Below are 24,347 nucleotides of genomic sequence, written 5' to 3' on the forward strand. Positions count from 1 at the left end.
GTTGTTTCCAGAATTTCGCTATGTCCTCTTTTTATTATAATATGAAAAAAACTTCGTTTTCTTAAAGAGTTAAAGAGGCTGCGTCCCAAAGTCGAACCTTAAAACGTACAGGAATTAGGAGAGGCAGTTGGGGGACTGCCGCCCCCCAAACCCCCCACTTTTAAAGACTCTTTTGTACAGGTTTTTTGTCGTGGGGGGCTGCCCCCCCCCTAACCCCCCGCTCTTGGCTTCGGAAAGGCCCTCTTTTAATTAACAAAAAATTGAAATGAATGAATAATGGAATAACTTCGAAAAATATTAAGCACAAGAGGACAGGAGAACCATTGCGCCGAAACTAGTGATTATTAACAATGAAGTCCCCCCACAACAAAAAACCTGTACAAAAGAGTCTTTAAAAGCGGGGGGTTCGGGGGGCGGCAGCCCCCCAACTGCCTCCCCTAATTCCTGTACGTTTTAAGGTTCGACTTTGGGACGCAGCCCATGACAAAACCCTGTCTTTAAAATAGTTCTAGCAGAGGACAATCTAAATTGAATTATATCTATCGTAGATGATAAGAAAGGTCATTTGATCGAATGCTTCTGTTTTGATCAAGTCATGGTGGATGAAAAATAAATAAATGACCTGGGTCTAAATGTGTACGTAACTGACTACAACTAAATTTAAAATATATTTAATTTTTTATATTTGAATGAGCCAAAAATTTGGTTGTTTTAACGCTAGTTAGGTAAGTTTAGACCTTGTTACCAAATAAAGAGCGATGCGGGAAGACTGTATTATTATAATTTTTTTTTTGTTTTAGACCAGGGCACTTCGTATTGAAAGAGTTGTCGTAGAGACTTCGAAAAGGGTTCCTTTAATTGTAAGTTGAAAGGGCTAGTGCCCTTTTTAATAGTTGATATATATATATATATATATATATATTAATTTACAAATTCTTTTTTTATTTTTATTAGAGCTAATTAGAGGGCAATTAACCCTCCCTCGCATGCCCACTATCCCCAAACACATCCAATCAAAATTTTGAGACATTCATTTTGTTTAAAGTAGTTGAAAGGTTCGTAAATTACGTCTTTGAGTATGACAACCCCTCAACAGTCCTCAGGGCAAGGGTTGCAAGTTATGCCCTGGGCCATATAAGGTTTTATAGAGAGGGTGATATTTATATATAGGGTGATCATATAAACTTTGGATGGAGCCCATTGGATTGGTAATCAAAAGTTCTAGTACCCTTTTTAAGATACAGACCAATTGGAGGGTGTATACCCCCCACACCTCGTATTTTCCCGAAATACATCTGATGGAAATTTGGAGATGGTCATTTGTTGTCTCAGAAACTTCGAAAAAGGCTCATTCGATTGAAAGTCAAAAGGGCTAATGCCCGTTTTAATAGTCGAAAGTGATTGGAGGGCAACTAACCCCTCTACCATTCCGACCATTTCCCCAAACACATCCAATGAAAATTTTGAATTAACCATTTTTTTTCAACGTAGTTGAAAAGTCTGGAAATTATGTCTTTGAGGATGACCCCTCCCCCGCATTGCCTTCAGTACAAGGGTTGTAAGTTATTCCCTGGGGGCAAATAAGATTTATGTAGAAAGGTTGATCTTATAAACTTCGGTGGGGGGCTCATAGGATTACTAATCAGAAGTCCTAGTGCTCTTTTCAAGATTCGGAGTGATCAAAGGATGTATACCCCCCCCAACGTCGTATTTTCCCAAAATTTATCTGAAAGAAATTTTAAGACGGTCATTTGTTGTCCGTAAAAACTTAGAAAAAGGCTCATTCGATTGGCAATTGAAGCGGCTAGTGACTTTTTTAGTAGTTAAAAGGGATTGAAGGACGACAAGCCCCCCCCCCCCCTACGCCCATACGTTTCCAAACCCGTCTAATCAAAATTTGGTAGTTGAAATATCTGGAAACTATGTCTTTGAGGATAACAACTTCTTCCTCCCCCCAGAGCTCTCGGCGAAAGGGTTCTAAATCTGTGTCCCGAGGGCATATAATGTTTGTATCGAAAGTGTGGTCGTAAAATTCAAGAATGGGCTAATTTGATTGGGGATCGGATGTTTTAGTGCCCTTTTTATGATTCAAAGTGATCGGAGGGCAGCTCGCCCCCACGTTATATTTTCCACAAATGCATCCGATAGTAATTTTGGGGCAGCCATTTGTCCAAAAATTAAATTTAAAATTCCAGGACTTGATGAGAGGGATCTTCTACTGATCAAAAGGCTATATGGTATTAAATCTGCTGCTAATGGTAATACCGCTATTCAATACTATTACTAGTAGTATCAATACTACTATTGTAACTGCTATTACGACTATGCCTAAGGGTATGAAGGTGAACTTTTCAAGGAACTTAGAGGAAAAAAGTTAACTGAATCACAACACGCCATCTGTTTGCAGGTTGTCAAAAGGGTATAACAGCAATATCTTAGGAACAGTTTGGTGTGTACAGTTGAAACTAACAGCGCTTGTTGTGAGGTATGTTGTGAGGTATTTTTCAAACATATCCAATCAAAATTTTTAAATATCAATTTTCATCAGCATAGTAGAATGGCCCAGTAACTAGGTCTATGGGGATATTGGTTATGTCAACCCCCGCAATTATGCAATTTGCCCATTATGCTTCAAAGTTAAATTTTGCTTTAAAATTAAATTTTGATTTAAAGCTAAATCAACAGGCAGTTTTTAGCTGATTATCGAAAAGTGTTGTACGCAATGCACCATATTATCGCTGCCAACAGCTTAAAGCCGATGGGTGCAACAAAGCTTATTCGGCTAATTCTTATTGATTTTCTTCACAGCCGTCATCCGTGTGTTTAATCACATGGGTCACAATTAAACCAAATAGGATTAGGACAAAATAACTTGCGGTGCACCGCAAGGCACAAAAATTACAGCCTTGTAGTTTCTAGTGGAGATAAATCACGTGCTTTTGGGAGTTGAAAGTCATTTTAAATACATTTATAAATTATCCATCCTGCTAAAATACCTAGTAGAAACAGGGTTACCACCAGGAGCACCAAAGTACTAATTTAGCACTATTTTAATATGTGTAGTACTGTAGCACGTGCCCAGGGCTGCTAAAATAGTACGAAGTGTTATTTTAGCCCTATCACAGTCAATTTTTTTACTATAGCACCGTAAATCGCAGTATAGCACGCAAAGCATCTCCGCAGTTCAGCAGTAACCTCAAATCGGCTTTTGTCGGTAAGTGTGACACACATAAGGTGCAACTCACCGAGAATAAAACAAAATTGATGAGTTTCAATTATCTCAATCCCAATCTAACCCGTCCTGAACCATGGTACCCAGTTACCTCAACTGTAGTTTTCCTCAGTGTCCCTTTTAGCTCAAACTACTCCTTAAGTCCACTTACTGGTTATTAGGTGGAAAGTCTTACCGCATAGTGAGTAATGCTGCTTCCTTTCAGACAACCGTACTGAAATGGGTCAAGAGAAGGGCAAATTTGAGAAAGAAGTTCGCAGCAAATGAACGATTCAGTCATTCTGGTCAGTCAAATAGAAACTACATGAAACGAAATACTGAGATTCGAATACTTACCAATGACTTTCTATTCTTGTTCAAACACATTTATGTAAAAATCTGCTAAAAAAAAGTCAATCTCAAAGAATTATAGAATGCATAATTGCCATAATTAGCTCAAGCTTATTGGAAATGAAAATTACTTGGGTATTTTATATTTATTTAATTCTTTTAAGTAATTATAATTTACTTCGTCACTATCTAAAGGTGTATTAGCAGAAAGCTGGCGAACTTTAAGAAACTGTTTAGAAATGTTGAAAAATAGCAAAAATCGAAAACATTCAAAGAGGACGGGACCAAAGTATCCTCCCCTCAAAAATGCATGTCAAAATATTCGTCGTTTAACGAAAAAGAGGCGAATGTTAGCCTTGATTTCTAAGAAATTGCTATATGAGGCACATGAGAAAATCAAAGATATTATAAAATGTAATGTTTTTTTTTGAAAATCATGATTTTCAGGAGAACAGTTCCGGGTTATCAAGTGAAAAGTCAAATTCACACGAAACATAATGCCATTGCAAAGTGTATGCATTAAATAGGATTTACCGTTAAAATTAAGTAAGGTCAAACGTGTATAAACTTAAATAACATGTGACAAAACTTCAACCAAAAACACAAAGCAAAATAAATTATACCACTTACGAAAATACGAAAAGCAAAGCAAATTAATGAATAGGTCGTGCTCTTGGTGGTGCTCTTGGCACCAGCTCACTTAAACCACCTGAAATAAAACAAAAAGTAAGCACATCAAAAGCAAAAATTACGATTTGCATAAACATTCAATAAACTTAAGCAGAATCTGACCCAGCGAGGGTAAATTTTTTTCAGTTGGCAGAGAGGGGTACGGTTGGAACCTTTTCAGAAAATTGACCTTGAAGACCCTTTTTCTTGTTGACTTTTTCGTCAAATTAGGCTAAGCTCCTTTACAAAGCGCGCTCACGGCAATACAAAATTTGGAGCCCACCTCCGAGTTTTGTGAAGTAATTTATTTGATCTCCCAAATTAACTGACTTAAAGTGACAGTTCATAGCAGAATCCGTATTGATGATTATCTTTCCTTTCCAAGTCCTCGGTAACCAGCGCTATCCCCTCAACGGCAAAATATTGACAAAGACAGAGTTTTATAAAATAGTAATAAATGCTTGAAAACAATCTAAACTGAAATGTTATAAAAAAAAAGCATTTTATCGGATTTACTGCTGATTCAAATTATCAGATGATATTTTTATTTTCAAATTTATGTATTTACCATTCATGCCAACGCCTAATCTGCCATTATGCCTATCCTCCAAATCAAAACTCTGCATGCACTCTTCTTTTCACAAGAAGTTTCAGGGATAGTTTAAAAGCTAAAAAAATTAACATAAATATTAAATAGTAATACTTAGTGAAAAACATTTAGACCTCTCACCTACCAAAGCCCTCTTTAAGGACATGATTTAATTGTTTTAGTATTGCTAGAACTAGTCAAAAGTACTCAAAGTCAACTAATGCGCTTATTTCTGAGTGTTATTAGAGCCTCAATGAAATAGTTGCATAGGCGAAAATCCAAACCCTGGTAACTACCATGTCTATTAGTCACGTAGCCTCTACATAAAACCTTTTTTCATTTTCAGTTTTGTTCAAGCTAAAGAAATTTACTTAAGCTTAAATAGATATAATTGACAAAATGGATGTGAGAGATCAATTTGTCAGATTTCAAAGCATTATAGCCTATCGTGACGGTCAGTTCTGTTAAAAGAACTCGGCTAGTCCTCCAAACGTCAAGAGTTCGAACTCCAGCCTTGTTTTTTTTTTCTTTTTTTTTATGGCACTTGGTATTTACCAAGTGACATATAGCGATGGCAATTTCTTTCCGTCTGTCGGCCTGTCTGTCTGTCGGTCTGTCTGTCTGTCGTTCCTGGTTTTGCTAGTTCAGGCACTTCCAGATAAGCTATGAGAATGAAAGTTGGAAGGTGTATCGGGAGCCTGACCAGATTAAATTTGAAATAGTCTCTTCTCCGATTCGACCATCTGGGGGGGGGGAGCGAACGAGATAGTTGAAAAGAATTTTATTTGCCGATAAAATAAATGATTGGTCTTCTCAAGTATGGCTTGCTCGTCTATGGGTATAATTCTCGCTTAGGGTGCGAGAGGTCTCAGGTCCGAATCCCAGACAACCCTAATGTTTACATGAAGAAGATCCGAAACTAGATACGTTATCAATATAGCAATCCCTGAAAGTTGTTAGGCGTATCAGGGACCGGACCAGATTAAATTAGAAATAGTCGCTTCCTCGATTCAAACATCTGGGGGGGGGGAGTGGAAGGATAATTAATTTGGAAAAGTTAGAAAAAATGAGGTATTTTTAACTTTAGAACGGGTTATCGGATCTTAATGAAATTTGGTATTTAGAAGGACATCGTGTCTCAGATCTTTATTTTATATCCCGACCGGATCCGGTGACATTGGGCGGAGTTGAAGGGGGAGACCGGAAATCTTGGAAAACGCTTAGAGTGGAGAGATTGGGATGAAGCTTGGTAGGACAAACGTTAAAATACCAAACAAAAAGAGACTACAGGAACACTTCATTTGCAAGTTTATCTTTGTAATAATTGCCAATAAACAAAGAACAGCAAAATCGATAACACTAGTACCGAATCTAATTTTAGTTTCCATGTCACAAGTGCCATATGAGCTTTTGGCTCTTCCGACCTCTTCAAAAGTGCCATATGTGAATTTGGCCTGTGTTTAGATTTTTTACGGCAAATTCACGTTGTTGTTATTATTGTCAATGTTTTGTAACTATGGCTGAAACTTGGGGAATTCGAATATGATTTACGTGAACGAATTTACCGAACAGGAGGGGCAACCTAAAGCAATAAGGTGATTAAAAAAAAAATTCTATTCTTGTCCCTGGAAGGAAACATTTCATGCAATCATGCAGCGAAAATACCAAGTGCAGTTGACAACTAACACAAAATAGCGAGAAGGATCATGTAGCACCCACATATTAGTCATCTGCCTATTTTCGAAATAAAAATCAATTGGAGCACCAATTTCTTTTTCAACTAATTTTGATCCAAAATAGTTTAAATTTTTTAGAAGATAGTTGTCTAGCCAGATAGCATTATCTGACATCCATTTAACAATCATGCAAAATTACCGTAAATAATACTAGAAATTACTATATAGCATTTCGAGTGTCATTGAAATGTATCTTTCAATAATAGCCACTACTTGATTTGTGGCCTGCACGGAGAGGGAACATACAACTAAACCTGGAATCCCATTTTCGGTGGAGATAACCGTTTGGTTTCCTCTCATTGCTTGGATGTATTAGCAAAACAGGCTACTAAAGAAAATTATTTAGACTAAATTTTATTAGTTCGGGAAAAGATCCAAATATTTAAACATGGCCAAGCGTTGCTTTCTTCTTGAATGCACGAATAAATCCCAGGAAAAAGTTCAAAGTTCACAGGTAAATATGAGAATTCTATCAAACAAACTCAGTGAGGTCAAGTCATAAGATTTTAGGGTTAGAGAGCAAAATTTGCTTCTCAGAATCTGGTGGAGGGGGGGGATTTTTCATTTGTTCAATGAAAATAATCCCAAAAATGAAGTTTCAAAATCTAGCAGGGTCCTTCGCCCCCCCCCGTTTGATACCACCGGATAAGTTTGCATAGCATTAAGTGTTAATTGCTTCCCGGATATTTCTTCTTAATTTTTTTTATCATAATAAGCTCTACGATTTACGAGAAGTTGCCATTCATGACAGTACACAGCCAAATTGTTTTTAAAATATTTAGTCCTCATTGCGGTTTACCATTCCCTGTCTGCATCTCCTCTAAGTTTCACCTTTTCGAAGGCGAAAGTAACTTCGGGCTCATTTTTGTGGATCACGAATTGATACAGCAAAAATGAGTCGCCCAGAAACTTTTTGTCTTTTTCTGGGGGACAATCATAAATCCCAAGTCCAGTAGCTGATTTTGTCTCGACTGATCAAAAAAGTCCTCTGTCGATTTGAATAAAAACAAGTTCGGCCCGTTTCTTGGAAGAGATTAAATTAAAAAACAAGTTTTTTCTTAACTGAAAGTAAGGAATAAGATTAAAACTTAAAATGAACTGAAATTATTACATGTATGAAGGTGATTGTCCCCTCCTCAACACCTCACTCTTTGCGCTGAAGTTTTTAGTACTTTCGAAAAAGCTTCCTGTTGTTCTAATTAAACGACCCTTGTGTTTCAGGAGTCGTTGTTAAAGAAGTGGGACAAAATTTAAACTTCAGCGTAAAGAGCGAGGTATTGAGGAGGGAACAATACCCTTCGTATACGTAATAATTTCTGTTTATTTTAAGTTTTAACATAGTTCCTTAATTTCAGTTGAAAAACCTTGGTTTTTTAATTTAATTTCTGATCTTTTTAAGTAATGCCTTTAAATATGGCCCTACCTCCACGGAGATATCCCGCTTCCCACGGAAATATCCTCTAAACAATGCAATCCCGGTGAAAATTTACCGCGGACAATTACCCTTAACAACTCCACGCGTAAAATTGAGACGGAAAAGAGAAACCAAGACATTTAAAAATATTTTTTTGGATTTCTTTGGCTCCCAGTTCATAATTTCCCCTGACAAGTTCACCCCTGAAAACTTTCCTCCTCATAGAAACTTCCCCCGTGGAAAACCCCCAGAAAATGTTATACATAATTCACAATAACAAATACTATGTGTAAAAAATGGATTAATTTTATTCAAATTCACTTTATTTTGCCTTAATATTCTTTTCAATTACAAAAATAAACGCGGAGGTCAAAAACAATTTAAAACACCTACAAAATTAAATTAATCACACATGGTTTATTAACAATTATTTTCCAAGTCACCATTATAATGATTTACGAAGTTCAGACCAAATGACTTCAGGTACCGCTCGGATGAGTGGATCGGCGGTTGTTCCAGCTTTGTATCGTTTTTTGTTCTCTCTCCGAGCCGTGAGTGGAATGCTAAGTTTGGCGTGTCTCAAAACCCGAAAGAAGATCACGGCATGTTTCTGGGTCAAGGATTTTTCAACCGAAATCCATCTCTCTGCCTTCTCTCTTTAAGGAAATCCAGCTTTAGAACTTTGAGGTTCGTCTTGTAGTCAACATAACTGCTTCCCAATATTATTATACAGGCCCTTTTCTGCAATTTTTCCATTTTTTCGCTTTGGTCGATGGTCCTTGCGCTGCGCCATACTGGGCAAACATATTCTGTGAGCGGTCTAATGTAAGATTTGTAGCATACATCCATGATCTGAGTTGTTCATTCCAAAACGGCGAAGGTAGGCGAAAGATGCTAAGAGGTAGGTGGTTTTAGAGATTATTGACGATACGTAGATATTTCATTTGAGGTCGGAGTCAAGATGGACACCTAGAATCTTCACCGATTTTACACCTTTCGGTCCATTGCATGGCGGGTCTGGAACTGGCCGTTTAAGGAAGATAACCCTGAACAAGACAGTTCTCTGCTGGCTGAGAGTGAGCTTTACTTGAGTATCGTGAATTAAGGACCTTTCCCCTGGCGCTGTGGTGGGGGGGGGTCATGTTATATCCAAAGGCATGGTTAATGGGCCTTTCAACTATGATAAGAAAAATGGCTGACCGGACGACTTTGGGAAGAGGGGGCCGGGGTGTATTCCAATCTTTTATGTCAATTTAAAAGGGCACTAGAACTTTTAATTTCCGTTCGAATGAGACCTCTCACGATATTTTAGGATCAATAGGTCGATATAATTACATAGAAAAAAAAACACATCCGTGATTATCCTTCGGGAAAAAATACAAAATTCCACATTTCATCACATAGGAGCTTGAAACCACTACAGCAGGGTTATCTGATACTCTGAATCTGATGGTGTAATTTTCATTAATATCCTAATACTTTTAGGGGTGTTTCCCCCTTTTTGAGAAAATCAGGCAAATTTCCTCAGGTTCATAGTCTTTAATGGGCAAGACTAAACTTCACAAAACTTATATATTTAAGATCAGCATAATAAGCCAATTCTTTTGATAATTCTTTCGGTATTAAAATTCCTTTTTTAGAGTTTCGTTACTATTGAGCGGGACCACTCCTTACTTACATTTCGCTACCACCAACTGTTTGATAAAAGTCTAAATATTCGAGCCTCCTTGATCGAGGGACGGGCGGATATAGACTTCATCCTGTTTAGGGGAAAAACGTTGGCTCTTTGTCGGACTCCATTTTTGGGTGAACATTTTTTTTTGCTTTTCTTCATTTATTGGCAGCTATTTTTTTCGTACCCCCTAGTAGTGCTTTTACTATCTCTGAATTTTCTTGGGTTTCACCAATTTTCCCTGAAAGAAAACTGTGTTTTCAAAAATCGTTTCGAAAATTAATATTTATGAAAATTAATGGTCTAAATTTGTGTAAACTTTTGTGTATTTACGAATCTAAATTTTCAGGGAGATTTTGGAAAGCCCAGTTTTCTTCCAAGGAAGTTCTGAGAAAAAAAAATAGATGATAGTGGATGCGCTCCCCCCCCCCCACAAAAGTACTTAGAGATTTAAGTCTCAAAAAGAAAAAAAGTAAGGTTTTTCGCCCTTTGTACGGCTCCTGTCTCTGGAACTCGTTACCCAAACTTATAAAATTGTATGTACACTAAGCCTCCCTTGGTCTTAGGAATTACGCTTGATTTCATGCTATTCAGAAAAAAAAATTTGGTCCTTTGCAGTCCTCATCTCTGGGTGACCAATTTTCTTTGCATTTTCATTTTGTACATTGCGGTCTGCTAGACCCAAGACCTTGTGGATACGGATTCAAACCCAATCAGAATATTTTCAATACAATCTCCTTTTTTTTAATATTAAGATTCTCCTGGTCAAGAAGCTTACGGATGTAAGTTTCAACACTTTTTGAAAAAAAAATTATTAAAATTCATTGATCGTTCAATTGACTATTTTTACATACTCATTATTGTATTTCTTAAACTCTAGCAGAGTCCGTCAGATAAATATCTAGCAAACAATAAAACTAGTGTCACAAATGAGAATTCAAACTATTTGAGACAAACTACCACGGTTTTGTTTCTCTTCCCCCACGATTTCTCCGTCAGATAAAAATAATGAAAAATGTGTTAGAATCACATTTTTAAAACTATCAATTGTTCTAATTTCCCTTTTGGTACTTGCTAATTATTGAGAAAATACTTCAGAATTGTGATCTGTAGATCTGTAAAACCTGTTTCATATTTCACAGACACAAGACTTATTTACTTTGCGAGAATTCACTGAGCTTGTATAATTTGTGCTATATATTTGCAGATTGGGGGGAGGGGAGGTAACCCGTCACTTATCTTTGCGGCTATGAAACTGGTTCTCTCAGTTCTTACATTCAGATCAAAATTCTTGATTGTGTTCTGAATAATTTAAAAGGACCACCTTTTTTTATAATATTTCTTCTTTTTTATATTATTTTACAAGCAATTCGACCATAAATGTAATTTCAAATATTTTGATTTTCATTTTTAATGTTGTCTTTATACAAAGGGGACAGTTCTTTTTTAAAAATTGAAACTAGTCATGCTCTAAGCTTATTCAAAAACATACCTGGTGGAGTTGCGACAGCGCGACCTTGAGCTCCTCTTGACTGCATAGTTTCATTATGGGGAGAGGCAGGCAAAGGTCTGGACACTGTTATGGGAATTACTGCCGTCGGCGTTTCTTTTTGTGTGGGATGAGTTGCTTTCCAATAGGTTTCTAAATACTCTGCTATATGTTCACAAGCGTCCTTTAAAAATATTCCCATTAATTATTTTCCTTTCTAGTCGAGCATAACTTGATATAAATGAAAAGGGTACATTGAGTAATTTTAGAAGCCATGGCCCATACTAACCACGAGTTTAAGAACGCGATTTGAAGGAAAACAAACCCTTCTAGAAATGAATTTGATTAGGTAGTGTGTTAGGAAACAGTCAATTAAGCACTGTGTATCTGTGCCATTTATTGACCTGTTATGGTACGTAAACATGTTTAAATATTTCAAGATAAATGGTCTGGTTATATATATATATATATATATATATATATATATATATATATATATGGATGAGGCGGTAGCTTATGCTAGGTTAGTTGACATATGGAATTTGAGACAAATAAGCATAGTGGTCAGGGGATAGCTCTATCAGATGTGAGTTTATATTTTATCTTTTTTCTAAATATAACGATTGAAAAGCCATATTTGCTAAAGAAGCAAGGTTGCACATACGATGAACTAAATCACTTTGCTCTAAAATCAACTATGGTAATTATATTTTATTCATTTCAAAGTTGCGCGACAAATCAACAACGCTTTGTTGTACTGGGTTATCGCAATAGTAGATCTATAATACCTAGGATCAAACAGTTCATGGTAATGAACTATAGTAAGGAGCGACTCGGCTCAATAGTAACCAAAACTCTGAAAAATGGAATTTTTATACCAATAGCTACATAAAAAGAATCGCCTTTTAATGCTGATTTTAGATATATAAGTTTCATCAAGTTTAGTCTTACCCATGAAAAATTACGAGCCTGAGAAAATTTGCCTTATTTTAGAAAATAGGGGGAAAACACCCCCTAAAGGTCTTAGAATCTAAACGAAAATCACACCATCAGATTCGGCGTATCAGAGAACCCTATAGTAGAAGTTTCAAGCTCCTATCTACAAAAATGTGGAATTTTGTATTTTTTGCCAGAAGGCAGATCACGGATGCGTGTTTATTTGTTTGTTGGTTTGTTTTTTTGTTGTTTTTTTTTCCAGGGGTGATCGTATCGATCAAGTGGACCTAGAATGTAGCGAAAAGGCTAATTCTATTAGAAATGGAAAGTTCTAGGGCCGTTTTTAAGTGACCAAAAAAATTGGAGGGCAGCTAGGCCCCCTCCCACGCTAATGTATTTTTCCAAAGTCAACAGATCAAAATTCTGAGATAGCCATTTTATTCAGCGTAGTCGAAAAACCTTATAACTATGTCTTTGGGGACGACTTACTTCCCCACAGTCCCCGTAGGAGGGGCTACAAGTTACAAACTTTGATCAGTGCTTACATATAGTTATAGTTATTGGGAAATGTACAGACGTTTTCAGGGGGATTTTTGGGTTGGGGGAGGGGTTGAGAAGAGGGGGATATATTGGGGGAACTTTTCATCGAGGAGTATGTCATGGGGGAAGAAAAGTTTCATGAAGGGGGCGCAGGATTTTCTAGCATTATTTAAAAACAGAACAATAAAAAAATAAATATGAGAACTTTTTTTCAACTGGAAGTAAGGAGCAGCATTAAATCTTAAAACGAACAGAAGTTTTTACGCAAATGAGGGGCTCACCTCCTCCTAATACCTCTCTCTTTACGCTGAAGTATTTTTCGTAATTTCAACTATTTATTCTACGGTTTTTGTGATTCAGGGGCCATTTTAATGAATTGGGACAAAATTTAAGCTTTAGTGTAAAGAGCGAGGTACTGACGAGGGGGTGAACCCCCTTATATATGTAATAAAAGCATGAGAATACAAAAGTTCGTTACGTAAGCTAATTTATGACATATCTTTTACTAATAAAAATATTCGTAAAAAACTCGTAAAAAAGTTCTAGTTGCCTTTTTAAGTAACCAACAAATCAGAGGGCAATTAGGCTTCCTCCCCCGCTCCTCTTTTGCTCAAAATCATTCGATCAAAACGATGAGAAAGCCCTTTAGCCAAAAAAAAAAATAAATATGCAAATTTCGTTTTAATTATTCCTTTGCGGAGAGCCAAAATCAAAACACGCATTGATTCAAAAACATTCAGCAATTAAATTAAAAAAAAATAAAAAACAAGTTTTTTTGACTGAAAGTAAGGAGCGACATTGAAACTTAAAACGAACAGAAATTGCTTTGTATATGAAAGTGGATGCTTCCTCATCAACGCTCCGCTCTTTACGCTAAAGTTTTTTTTTACAGTTTTAAAAAGAAGAGTTGAGAGAAAGAGTCAAAGTTTAGCGTAACGGGCTGGGCGTTGATGAGGAAGCAGCCCCTTTCATATACGAAGTAATTTCTGTTCGTTTTAAGTTTTAATGTAGTTCCTTACTTTCAGTTAAAAAAAAAACTTGTTTTTTTTTTATTTAATATATCTCAGGATAGCAAATAAAAACTTTCAGTGAGCGTTAGGTGGGTTATTTGTACCTCGAATTATAGGTAAAGGTCGCCTAAATTTTGCCCTGCATCAAAGGTAAGCTTCGGTTGGTTTTATTTCTTAATATAGGGTTAATTACTATGATAAAGAGCAGGGTTGATAGCATTAGTACCTATACTTTGCTCCTGAGGGGATGTTAAAGCATCTTGTTAGGTGTTCAGGTCTGTGAACACAAGCCTCCGTATTCAGATTAAATAAAAAAAAAACAAGTTCTTTTAAGTGAACGTAAGGAGCAACATTAAAACTTAAAACGAACAAAAATTACTCTGTATATGAAAAGGGCTTTTCCTCCTCAACGCCCCGCTCTTTACGCTAAAGTTTGACTCTTTCTCTTACCTGTATTTTTAAAACAGTAAGAAACTTTGACTCTTTTTGACTCTTCCTCTTAACTGTATTTTTAAAACAGTAAGAAACTTTAGCGTAAAGAGCGGGGCGTTTAGGAGGAAAAGCCCCTTTCATATACGGAGTAATTTCTGTTCGGTTTAAGCTTTAACGTTGCTCCTTACTTTCATTTAAAAAAACTTGTTTTTTTTATTTTATTTCTGGACGTTTTTGAATTAATGCATGTTTTGATCTTGAGTCTCCGCACATAAATAATTAAAACGAAATTTGCATATTAATTAATTGCAATTAATCGGAGGATTTTGAGAAAAAAGGAGCGAGGGAGGAGGCTTAGTTGCCCTCCAAGTTTTTGACTACTTAAAAAAGAAACTAGAACTTTTAATTTTTACAAATGTTTTCATTGGTAAAAAATATACTTAACTTACGAATTAACTTACGTAACGTACTTCTATATTCGTATGTTTTTATTGCGTATATGAGGGGGTTCAACCTTCGTCGCTCTTTAACACTAAAGCTTAGATTTTGTCCTAATTCCTTAAGAATGACCTCTGAATCACAAAGGCCGTAGAATAAATAGTTGAAATTACTAAAAATACTTTAGCGTAAAGAGTGAGGTATAAAGAGGAGGTAAACCCCTCATATGCGTAATAATTTTTGTTCGTTTTAAGGTTTAATGCTGCGCCTTACTTTCAGTACAAAAAACTTTTCATATTTATTTTTTCATTGTTTTTTCAAATAATGTTAGAAAATCCTGCGCCCCTTCATTGAAATTCCCTTCCCCCATGAGAAGTTTCTCAATGGAAATATCCTCCCACGTACCCCCCCCCCCTCAACTCTCCCCCCTAAACCAAAAAAATCCCCCTGAAAACGTCTGTACACTTCCTAGTAACCATTGCTATATGTAAACACAGGTCAAAGTATGCAACTTGCAGCCCCTCCCACGGGGACTGCGGGAGAGTAAGTCGTCCCCAAAGACATAGTTATTAGGTTTTTCGACTATGGTGAATAAAATGGCTATCTCAGAATTTCGATCAGCTGACTTTTGGGAAAAAATGAGCGTGGGAGGGGGCCTAGGTGCCCTTCAATTTTTTTGGTCACTTAAAAAGGGCACTAGAACTTTTAATTTCCGTTAGAATGAGCCCTCTCGCGACACTCTAGGACTACTCAGTCGATACGATCACACCTGGAAAAAAAATTCGAAAAAAAACGAAATTCCACATTTTTGTAGATAGGAGCTTGAAACTTCTACAATAAGGTTCTCTGCTACGCTGAATCTGATGGTGTGATTGTCGTTAATATTGTATAGCTTTTAGGGGGTGTTTCTCCCTATTTTCTAAAATGAGGCAAATTTTCTTAGGCTCGTAACTTTTGATGGGTATATCTGATCTTGATGAAACTTATATATTTTAAATCAGCATTAAAATGCAATTCTTTTGATGTAATTATTGGTATCAAAATTCCATTTTTAGAGTTTCGGTTACTATTGAGCCGGGTCGCTCCTTACTACAGTTCGTTACCACGAACTGTTTGATACATAGCGGAATAATTTCGATTGTCTTTGATGGGATGCCCAAAATAAAACAGAAAAAAATTCTCTTACCTGGGTTGAAATTTGTCTACTAGTCCCCAGGCCAAGGTGATTTAAATTTTAGAAACAAAATTAGAAACATTAATGTAATGGCTCTAATCCTTTCTTGCAAGAAGAATATGTGTAACATCTTGAGAATATAAACTCAAAATTTTCCAGGTAGCATGAAGTTTCTAGTTTTTGTGCGTTTGGAAGATTTCCTTATTATTAGATTGTACTAGAATTTTCAAGTTATGCTTTCAAAAAGTGTGTTTTCTTGTAACAATTTTGCCTTAATCTTTTGACAAAGCTCTTTTAAGCAAGAAAAACATACAAATTTCTTAAAAACATCATTTTAGTGTCAGGGTACATGAGTTAAAAGGCGTGGGGATATAGCTAGAGTAAGTTTTTACCTATGACATAGTAGGATTTGAAATTTTTCAAGCTATCTATTTACACAAAATTTCCTTATTACTAAATTGCATAAGAATTTAGTATGTTTTGCTTGCAATAAGTTTGTTTTCGATAAAGCTATGTTAAGAGCTAAAATAACATATGTCTTAAAAAATTGTATTTTAGTCTCAGGGTGTGTAAGTTAAGTGTGGGGGGGGGGTGTAGCTAGAGTGAGCCTTTACTTATGAAATAGTAAAATTCAAAACTTCCCAGGTTATCAATCTACACATAATTTTATTATCTATAGACTGTATATAAAAAAATATTATGCTTTCAATAAGTTTTTTTTTATATCAAGGTTGCCTTAATCTTTCGATAAAGCTACGTTAAGGGTTAAAAACAACATATTTCTTGAAACCATATTTTAGTCTAAGGGTGCACTAGTTAAGGGATGGTGAAGGTATATCTAGAGTGGGGTTTTACTTATGATATAGCAAGATTTAAAACTTTCAACGTTATCAGTTTACAGCAGATTGCTTTATTATTAGATTGTATAAGAATTTTTATGTTATGCTTGCATTAAGTTGGTTTTTTATAACCATTTTGTCATAATCTTTCGATAGATGAAAATTGTCTGTTGTTCTTAAGCTCTGCCCAGCCCGTCTCTAAATCTACCCCTATCGTACGGAAATGAATTCCTATATACGTCTCTGTTGTAAATAGTAGCATAGTTGTGCTAGATTTTGGGGAAGTCGCTATTGGGAATGCAAGTTGATTCTAATTGAATTTTTATTTCTTGCCTTTTTCTCTATTTTAAAATTTACAGACATGCAGTGAAATAAGATCACGAATTAGAAGCTACCATGTGATTACGTCAATAGGTGCAAAGTTCCATGGGTCGTGGACAGAAGGTAGTTATAGAGTAATGTTTTAAATCTTTTCGGTTTTTCTTTACAAATCTAAAATTTTTATTGCTATTTTTATGTTAAGAAAAATTTTCTAAAAATATTTAATCCAGATAATTTTTGCTCTTTCTATGTTTCCATTAAGCTCTTTACCTGTATCTGAAGAAGTATTATTTAGGGGGTTAGTTTGGTTGCTTGCGTTATAAGCAAAAATAAATATGTATGTGATGGGTAGTAAATCTGAATGTTACTACTTGAAGGAGCTTTGTCCATATGAGATTTTAACAAGGTCGTCAAGGGGTAGTATTTGGTATTAACATACAATTTGGCATCATTGAGAAGGAAACATGTTAAATGCAATTCTTATTTCTTATTCTTAAATGCACCAAAATTGTAGTTAACACGACGTTGATGGTGCTCCCACCCCAAACATTTCACCGTAAGTCACTCTTGTTTCAGCTCAATATTTGTAAACCGAGTAAACATAGCCTAGACAAAATTAATAAAGGAGAAAACCACCTTGGGAAATGTAAAATTCGATTATATATTCACAAATTGAGGGGTAAAAAGATAAATGGGTTAAAACTCAACTTAAATTTGACATTCTATTTTAGTGAAAGTATTTTGAATAAAATCATGTTACATCCACGAATATGTTCGAATAATGTCGCCCATTTCTTCATTCATTTATAATGAGTAAACACATGAAATGTAATGAATTCATTCTTCTTTCTTTTTTTTTATAGGAACATGCGATCATTTGGAGCTGATGGGGGCTAACATCTGAGGAAGTGTAGGAGGTAATTCTATTTGCGAGAAGCTTCGAGATGGAGGTAGTAATTAAAGAAGTAGTTGAGTTAGAGGATGAAAATAAAGATATCATAATGATTGAGCCCAACGTGATATATTTGAAGACTGCTGTGGTCATTGACTTAACTAAAAAAAAAATCTATCGATTTGATTACATCTATCCTTAGCACAGTAAAAGACTCAATTACTAAAAATGTGCTAAGAATAACTCTCAATATTATCTGTTAAAACCCTCTTAAGTATTGCTCAGCAGGCAGGTGCAGTTCAAATATAATCAAACTATAGTAATCGATTTTACACTCAGCATCTTAATTGTTGCAGTCATAGGAAACACGTAATCAATAGCTTAGTCATTCTAGTAAGCGGGGCAGGGATTTGAAAGATTTCCGAAAATACAACATTGTTCTCCAACAAGGTTAAAACGGTTGAAATAAGAAACATATGAAATTGACAACTTGAGCCGCCTTAAGGCTGGGTATGTTCTACAGGGCAAAGGCCAAATTAAACGAGGAATTTCTTCAAAGTTGGCTCTCAGAAAAATGCTAGCTTTTGTCTTTTGCCCTCAGATAAATCTTGTTTATTGTCCTCTTGGACTTATCATCTCAAAGGATTTTTACTTGTATCTTCGTCGAGAGGAGATATCACACGGGTTATTTTTTATTTCCCATTGGGACAATATACACGTTGAAGAGGATACACCATTCTATCTTTTTTTTTCAGGTCTTATTAAACCACATTTTCCCTAGATGAAACTGACAAACGATTGCTATATAAAAGATCAATATTTCTCTTGTTTCCTTTTCCCTTGAATGCAATCCTTTTTCAACTAGAGTACATGTGTAGGAACGAGAATGCATATACTCTAGAAGTCACAGAAAGCGAGAGTGAATTCTAGGAAACCAGACTTTAAAGATGTCTTGGAAACAGATCCCTTCAGATATGCCCGGAATTTAAAATGTTCCTTGCAAAGATATAAGGCGGTACCTGGAATGGGTTTAATGAGTTTGGACATCTTCCCCCAAATAGAATATAAGAAGTTAATTTGAGGTATGAAATTTTGGCCATTGAATGGATATAAATGGTCTTCCGTTGTCACCAAGCCCTTTCCCAGGTGAAATAATTTAAAATGAATGTCTAACTTCTGAGAAAACTGGGGAGAAAATGTCCTTCTACCTCTTACATGTAAGTGAAGTCTATTTATGAGCTTGTATGCACTGCCATCCACCAAACCTATCAGATAACTTGAAGATATGTAATTATAATATTTAGTGTTGGATAAGAAGCTGTACATTAGTTTATAGCACTGCTGTGAACTACTGATATTCTTATGGAATGTTCTTGGAGAAAGCTGACCAAGGGAGCAAGAGGTCGGCCGCCATTGGTCGTACAGCTCCATCACATGTGATACATACCCCACAACGCTTGGTAGGGTTCCGCCATACTTGGCACAATTTCACCATGCTTGCTACGCGCAAGCTAGTATGCGTGATTTCTGAGAGTACTTGACGCCTCGTAAGGGAACTTAGAAATATTCAGGTTTATTAAAGAGAACAGGTTTATTAAATTTTGTATTTCACTGTCAATAAAAAGGTATCATCCCTATTTTGAACTGTTTCACTTTCGTCATGGAAAGGCAGTGTGGTCTTCGAAGTTATCTAAATCCTTTTTTAATTGATTAAATTTGAACTAGATTAAAAACAATTAATTGAAAGTGTATTTACCTCTAATTGATTTTCGTCTAAAATAATATCAAACATATCAGGTGGGCATTGAGCTAATTTTTCTGCTGCTACCATTTGCACATTTAAATTTCTTGTCTGTGATTTTCCTCTGGATTTTATTAACCTTTGCAGCACCTGAAAAAGACATCTGCATTCAAATTTGCAGCATAAAAAAAAGTTACATATTAAAACATTAAACTGAGAAAATCTTTATATAATATCTGATGGTGGTGACGTTTGACAAATGTAACCCCTTTTATACCTGCTTCTATTCTCCATTGCTCTTTTCTGGCCTGAGAGGATGAGACATTGTCTTAATGTTTAGATTCAAACGACTTCCTAGTGAAGAAAAACCCCACATATTCCCGTTAGAGGGAATTAAGAAAACTTCTGAGAACGAGACTTTTTGAAAAGCCTGAGGAAAAAAATTACCGTTTTCCTTTTTAACTAGGTTTTGATAAATGCAATACAATTTTACCCACTTTTGGGTCTTACTCATGACAAGGAAATGAACACCGGTCGGACTACCAGCAATCCTTCTTACTTCAGTTCTTCCCCAAATGAAATTCAGGTAAGTAAATGAAACATTAAAAATACTTTGATTATTTTGCTTGATCTTCAAATGATCAAAAGTCATGTTTTTTTTTTCAAATTCTGCAAAATTTATTTCTTCTCTATTTAAAATTAAATTTATTCTGCATGAGCAACGTTCAAGATCTCGGTTTAAGAACTCGGAACTCGGTTAAGCATGGTTCTAAGTGACCTATCCTTCTTTTTTTTTTTTTTTTTTTTTTTTTTTTTTTTTTTTTTTTTTTTTTTTTTGCAGAAGTGGAAAACACTTTGTCTTTGAACAGGCAATGAAGAGAAAAAACTGAGTCAAGAATGCAACTTTTAACACATTCAGGCAGACTCAGTTATGTTTCCAAATATAACTTTCAAAACACCCTGGTAGTTGCTCTTCTTTTGTCTTAAGAAACAAGAAAAAAATATAATCAATATCATTTTAGCCAAAGGAGCTAGTAACTCTTGCTGTTCGTCAGTGCTCTCTATAGGACTGGCACAGATATCCTAGATCAATGTCTTGTTTACTAAATACAAGTTTTCTTTCTTTTAAGGCAATATATTGAATACCCCTTGATTTAAAAGACAAATATTATAGTCACAAAATGAAATAATGACACTAAAGTTACTAGTTACCTATTTAGAGAAGAAGGCTAAACTTCAACAAAATCGTTTCGAATCCCTATTGTTAATAAAAGCAAGGACTAGATTGCACTCAATCGATTGGGACCCGAAATTTGAGAGGCTGATGTAATAATAATTGCAACATTTTGGAAACTCAGGATGTCTCTGGATACAAACTTTTTTGACGAGTTTAACACTCTTGTAAAAGATTATTTTCTTTTAATGAAGTTTTACTTACATAAAATTAGTTCCAATGAACTGAGTCTTAATATTTTCCAGGATCTGTAGAAGTTTAAAAGCTAGCGCTTTACTGAAAACACAGAATCAACCACCCCCCCAGACCCAAAAAGGATCTTTTTACTTAGAAGTAACAAATTTCATAAGTAGCCTGCTGAAAACAAAAGACTAATTTATAGACTCTAAGTTGTTTTTCACCAGTCATGATATCCATAACTTTTAGTGCACACTTATAATCCTCTAAAAAAAGCTTGAACAAGCTCAGTTTTCACTTAAGCGCAACTTATTGCTGCAATTATCCAAAAACATCACCAATTACATTCATTTGAGCCTAAAGACGATCTTGTTTTGTAGATGTATCTTGCGTAATATGCAATGCAACAATTTTTGTCCGTCTTAAGATTCAACTTTTATTTTTTTTTAATTCCGAAAGTAGAACTTCTTCCTTTTAAATTGAATTTATTGTCGTTTTTACTTTTTTTAAATATATTCAATAAACCTTACCAAAAGATTTTAGTCTAGACTAGGTAATGGAACCAAATGAGTCAAGATGAGTTCCTGTTAAAAATAGGGCATCAAATATAGGTATATATTGCTTCATCCTTTATACTTTCACACAAGATAATTGCAAGTTTGTCAAATTGATATTGAGACAGTACGTAAAAAAAAATAAAAATAGAATAATTACCTTGGGGGAGGAGATTTTGAGGTAGACTATAATTGGTGCAAGAGAAGTTTTGGCTAGTTGTGAAGGGTGGTTGATTGTATCACAGTCCAGAACAACAAGCTAAATAAAAATAATCAGATTAAATATCTAGCTGACCCAGAAGCTCAAATTTAAGATCTATAATATAAGATAAAGCCGTACAAGACCTATAAGAAATCAACAGATTAAAAATATTTAATTAACTATGATTGTCTTTGCGACTTTTAATAACCATTGAAGTATATCTTCATTTTCTGTAGTCATTGTTAATAGGGGCGCTTATACAGAAGCGTGTGGGATTGTGAAAAGCATTGTTTGACATTATTATGAGATTTATCCAAAAAATTTATAGAAAGTGACTGGCACTTAAGTGCCATTCTAACTCATGCTTAGTTCGAAACTAAAACCTTATATTACTAGACTTCAACTGTTGGCAAAATAATATTATGCGATCTGAGATGACTTTCTAATCCCGTTGGCAAAATTGTTGAGCTTTGACTTTAGCTGCAACACACATTAGCTTATATTAAAATGAAGCAAGGAGGTTGATTGATATAAAGTTTCTTTTCCCATGTCTTTAGTTAAATTTTTATATTTAAAGCTTTAAGAGCTTTAGCCTTTAGATACATTACATAAAAAAAAGTTTGTTTTTACGTAAAGTAAATTTTTTTTGTATTTAATGTTTGATTAATATGTGTTGGATTCATATAATGTTTGTTTAAATTTCCTGTGAGTGTTTTTGAAGGTATAAATTGTTTTGTCATGACATGCTAATGCTAGCTCTGGCTATTGTAGTGAATAAATATATTCTATTCTAAAGTGAGGACCAACATTAAAACTGAAAACGAACAGAAATTATTCCGTATAAGAAAGGGGTTTTCCCCTCCTCAGTGTCTCAACCTTAGTCAAACCTTAGCGTAAAGAGGGAGGCGTTGAGGGGGGGGAAACCTCGTCGGTTCTTACTTTAAGTAGAAAAAAACTCGTTTTTTTAACATTTAATTTATGATTTTTTTTAACAATACCAGGAAATCTGACCTCACTTCCAAGGAGAAACCCCCTTACCATGGAAATATCCTCTACACAATTCGGTCTTGGTGAAAATTTAACTCTGAAATTTACTCTTAACCACTCCACGCGTAAAATTGAGACGAAAAGGAGAAAGCAAGAAATATAAAAAGAATGTTGTAAAAGAATTCCGGTGAATTCCCGCAGTGTATAATTCTTTCCTGACAAGTTTACTTTTGGAAACTTCCTCCCCATGGAAAATTCCACCGTAGAAAAACCACCGTCAGAAAATTGCACCCCCCCCCCGCACCGAAAAAGAAATGCATGCATCCATACAACAAATAATAAGCGTAAAAAATGGACAAAGACATAGTCTTTAGGTTTTTTGACTATGCTGAATAAAATGGCTATCTTATAATTTTTATTTGGCGACTTTGGGAAAAAATGAGCGCGGGAGGGTGACTTCCAGTTTTTTTTTGTCATTTAAAAAGGGCACTAGAACTTTTAACTTTCGTTAGAGTGAGCCCTCTCGCGACATCCTAGGATCACTGGGTGATATGATCACCCCTGGGAAAAAAAATATTAATAAACGCGCATCCGTGATCTGTCTTGTGGCAAAAAATACAAAATTCCACGTTTTTGGAGATAGGAGCATGAAACCTATACAGTAGGGTTCTATGATACGATTAATCTGACGGTGTGATTTTCATTAAGATCACTTGAATTTTAGGAGGTATCTACCCCCTTTTTCAAAAATCAGGAAAATTTTCTCAGTCTCGTAACCTTTGATGGGTAAGACTAAACTTAATGAAATTTGTATATTTGTAATCAGAATAAAAAGCCGATTCTTTTATTATGCCTATTTGAATCACAATTATTTTTTAACCGTTTTTTAGAGTTTCGGTTACTATTGAGTGAGTCGCTCCTTACTTACAATTTTTTACCACAAACTGTTAGAACCGCAATTTTCTCAGATTTTTCTTTCGATTGTTATTACGTATATGAGGAAGTTTCCCCTTACTCAGTATCTCGCTCTTTACACTAAAATGTCTTTGAATTTGTAAAAAGCTTATCATTCTAATTAGACGGTCCTTGAGTGTCAGGAGTCATTCTTAAATAATTGGAGCAAAAAGTCAAACATTAGCATAAAGAGTGAGGTGCTGAGAAGGGGGCAACCCCCACATATACATAATAATTTCTGTTTGTTTTAAGTTTTAATGTCGTTCCTTACTTTCAATTGGACGAAAACTTGTTTTTTTTTTTTCATTTAATAACAAACACACGCCGAAAACATACGATACATTTGGTTGATTATCACATAAAAACCATAGTTAAGAAGCTGCTTAAGATAATTTTAAACGCTACGATTGGCCGAAAAATAACACAAACAAATTATTGCTTATATCGGCCATTATTTAACAAAATTGTAACTTTGGCGCAAAGAGCGAGGTACTGACGAGGGGAAGAAACTCCCTCATATCCGTCAAGACTTCGCAATTCACCGTAAAACTCAAATTTTATTCCAATTCTTTAAGAATACCCACTGAATCCCAATAGGCGTTTAATTAGAATAAATAGCTCTTTTAAAACACTTAGCGCACAGAGTGAGATATTGAAGAGGGGGCAAACCACCTCATATACGTAATAAATTCTGTTCGTTTTAAGTTTTAATGTTGCTCCTTACTTTTAGTTGAAAAAAGTTGTTTTTTAGAATTTAATGTCTGATTTTTTTTTATTACTGGGAA

General features: G+C 35.2%; 1 protein-coding gene across 7 annotated transcripts in view; it reads right to left on the reverse strand.

The window, feature by feature from the left end:
• The window catches only part of LOC136034714 (voltage-dependent L-type calcium channel subunit beta-2-like), a 179,845-nt gene that overhangs the window by 17,556 nt on the left and 137,942 nt on the right, over positions 1–24,347 (reverse strand). For 4 of the 7 annotated variants that reach the window (XM_065716063.1, XM_065716067.1, XM_065716064.1 and 1 more), the window contains 3 exons: positions 21,580–21,678; positions 19,470–19,604; positions 11,135–11,315 (listed from right to left, as the gene is read on the reverse strand). In XM_065716063.1, coding sequence (XP_065572135.1) covers positions 11,135–11,315; positions 19,470–19,604; positions 21,580–21,678 — 415 coding nt within the window. Of the gene's footprint in view, positions 1–4,192; positions 4,272–11,134; positions 11,316–19,469; positions 19,605–21,579; positions 21,679–24,347 lie in introns of all 7 variants that reach the window. The other 3 variants (XM_065716069.1, XM_065716070.1, XM_065716068.1) reach the window with 1 other exon arrangement.

The sequence above is a fragment of the Artemia franciscana genome, chromosome 13 (assembly GCF_032884065.1).
Source record: "Artemia franciscana chromosome 13, ASM3288406v1, whole genome shotgun sequence".
Taxonomy (NCBI): domain Eukaryota; kingdom Metazoa; phylum Arthropoda; class Branchiopoda; order Anostraca; family Artemiidae; genus Artemia; species Artemia franciscana.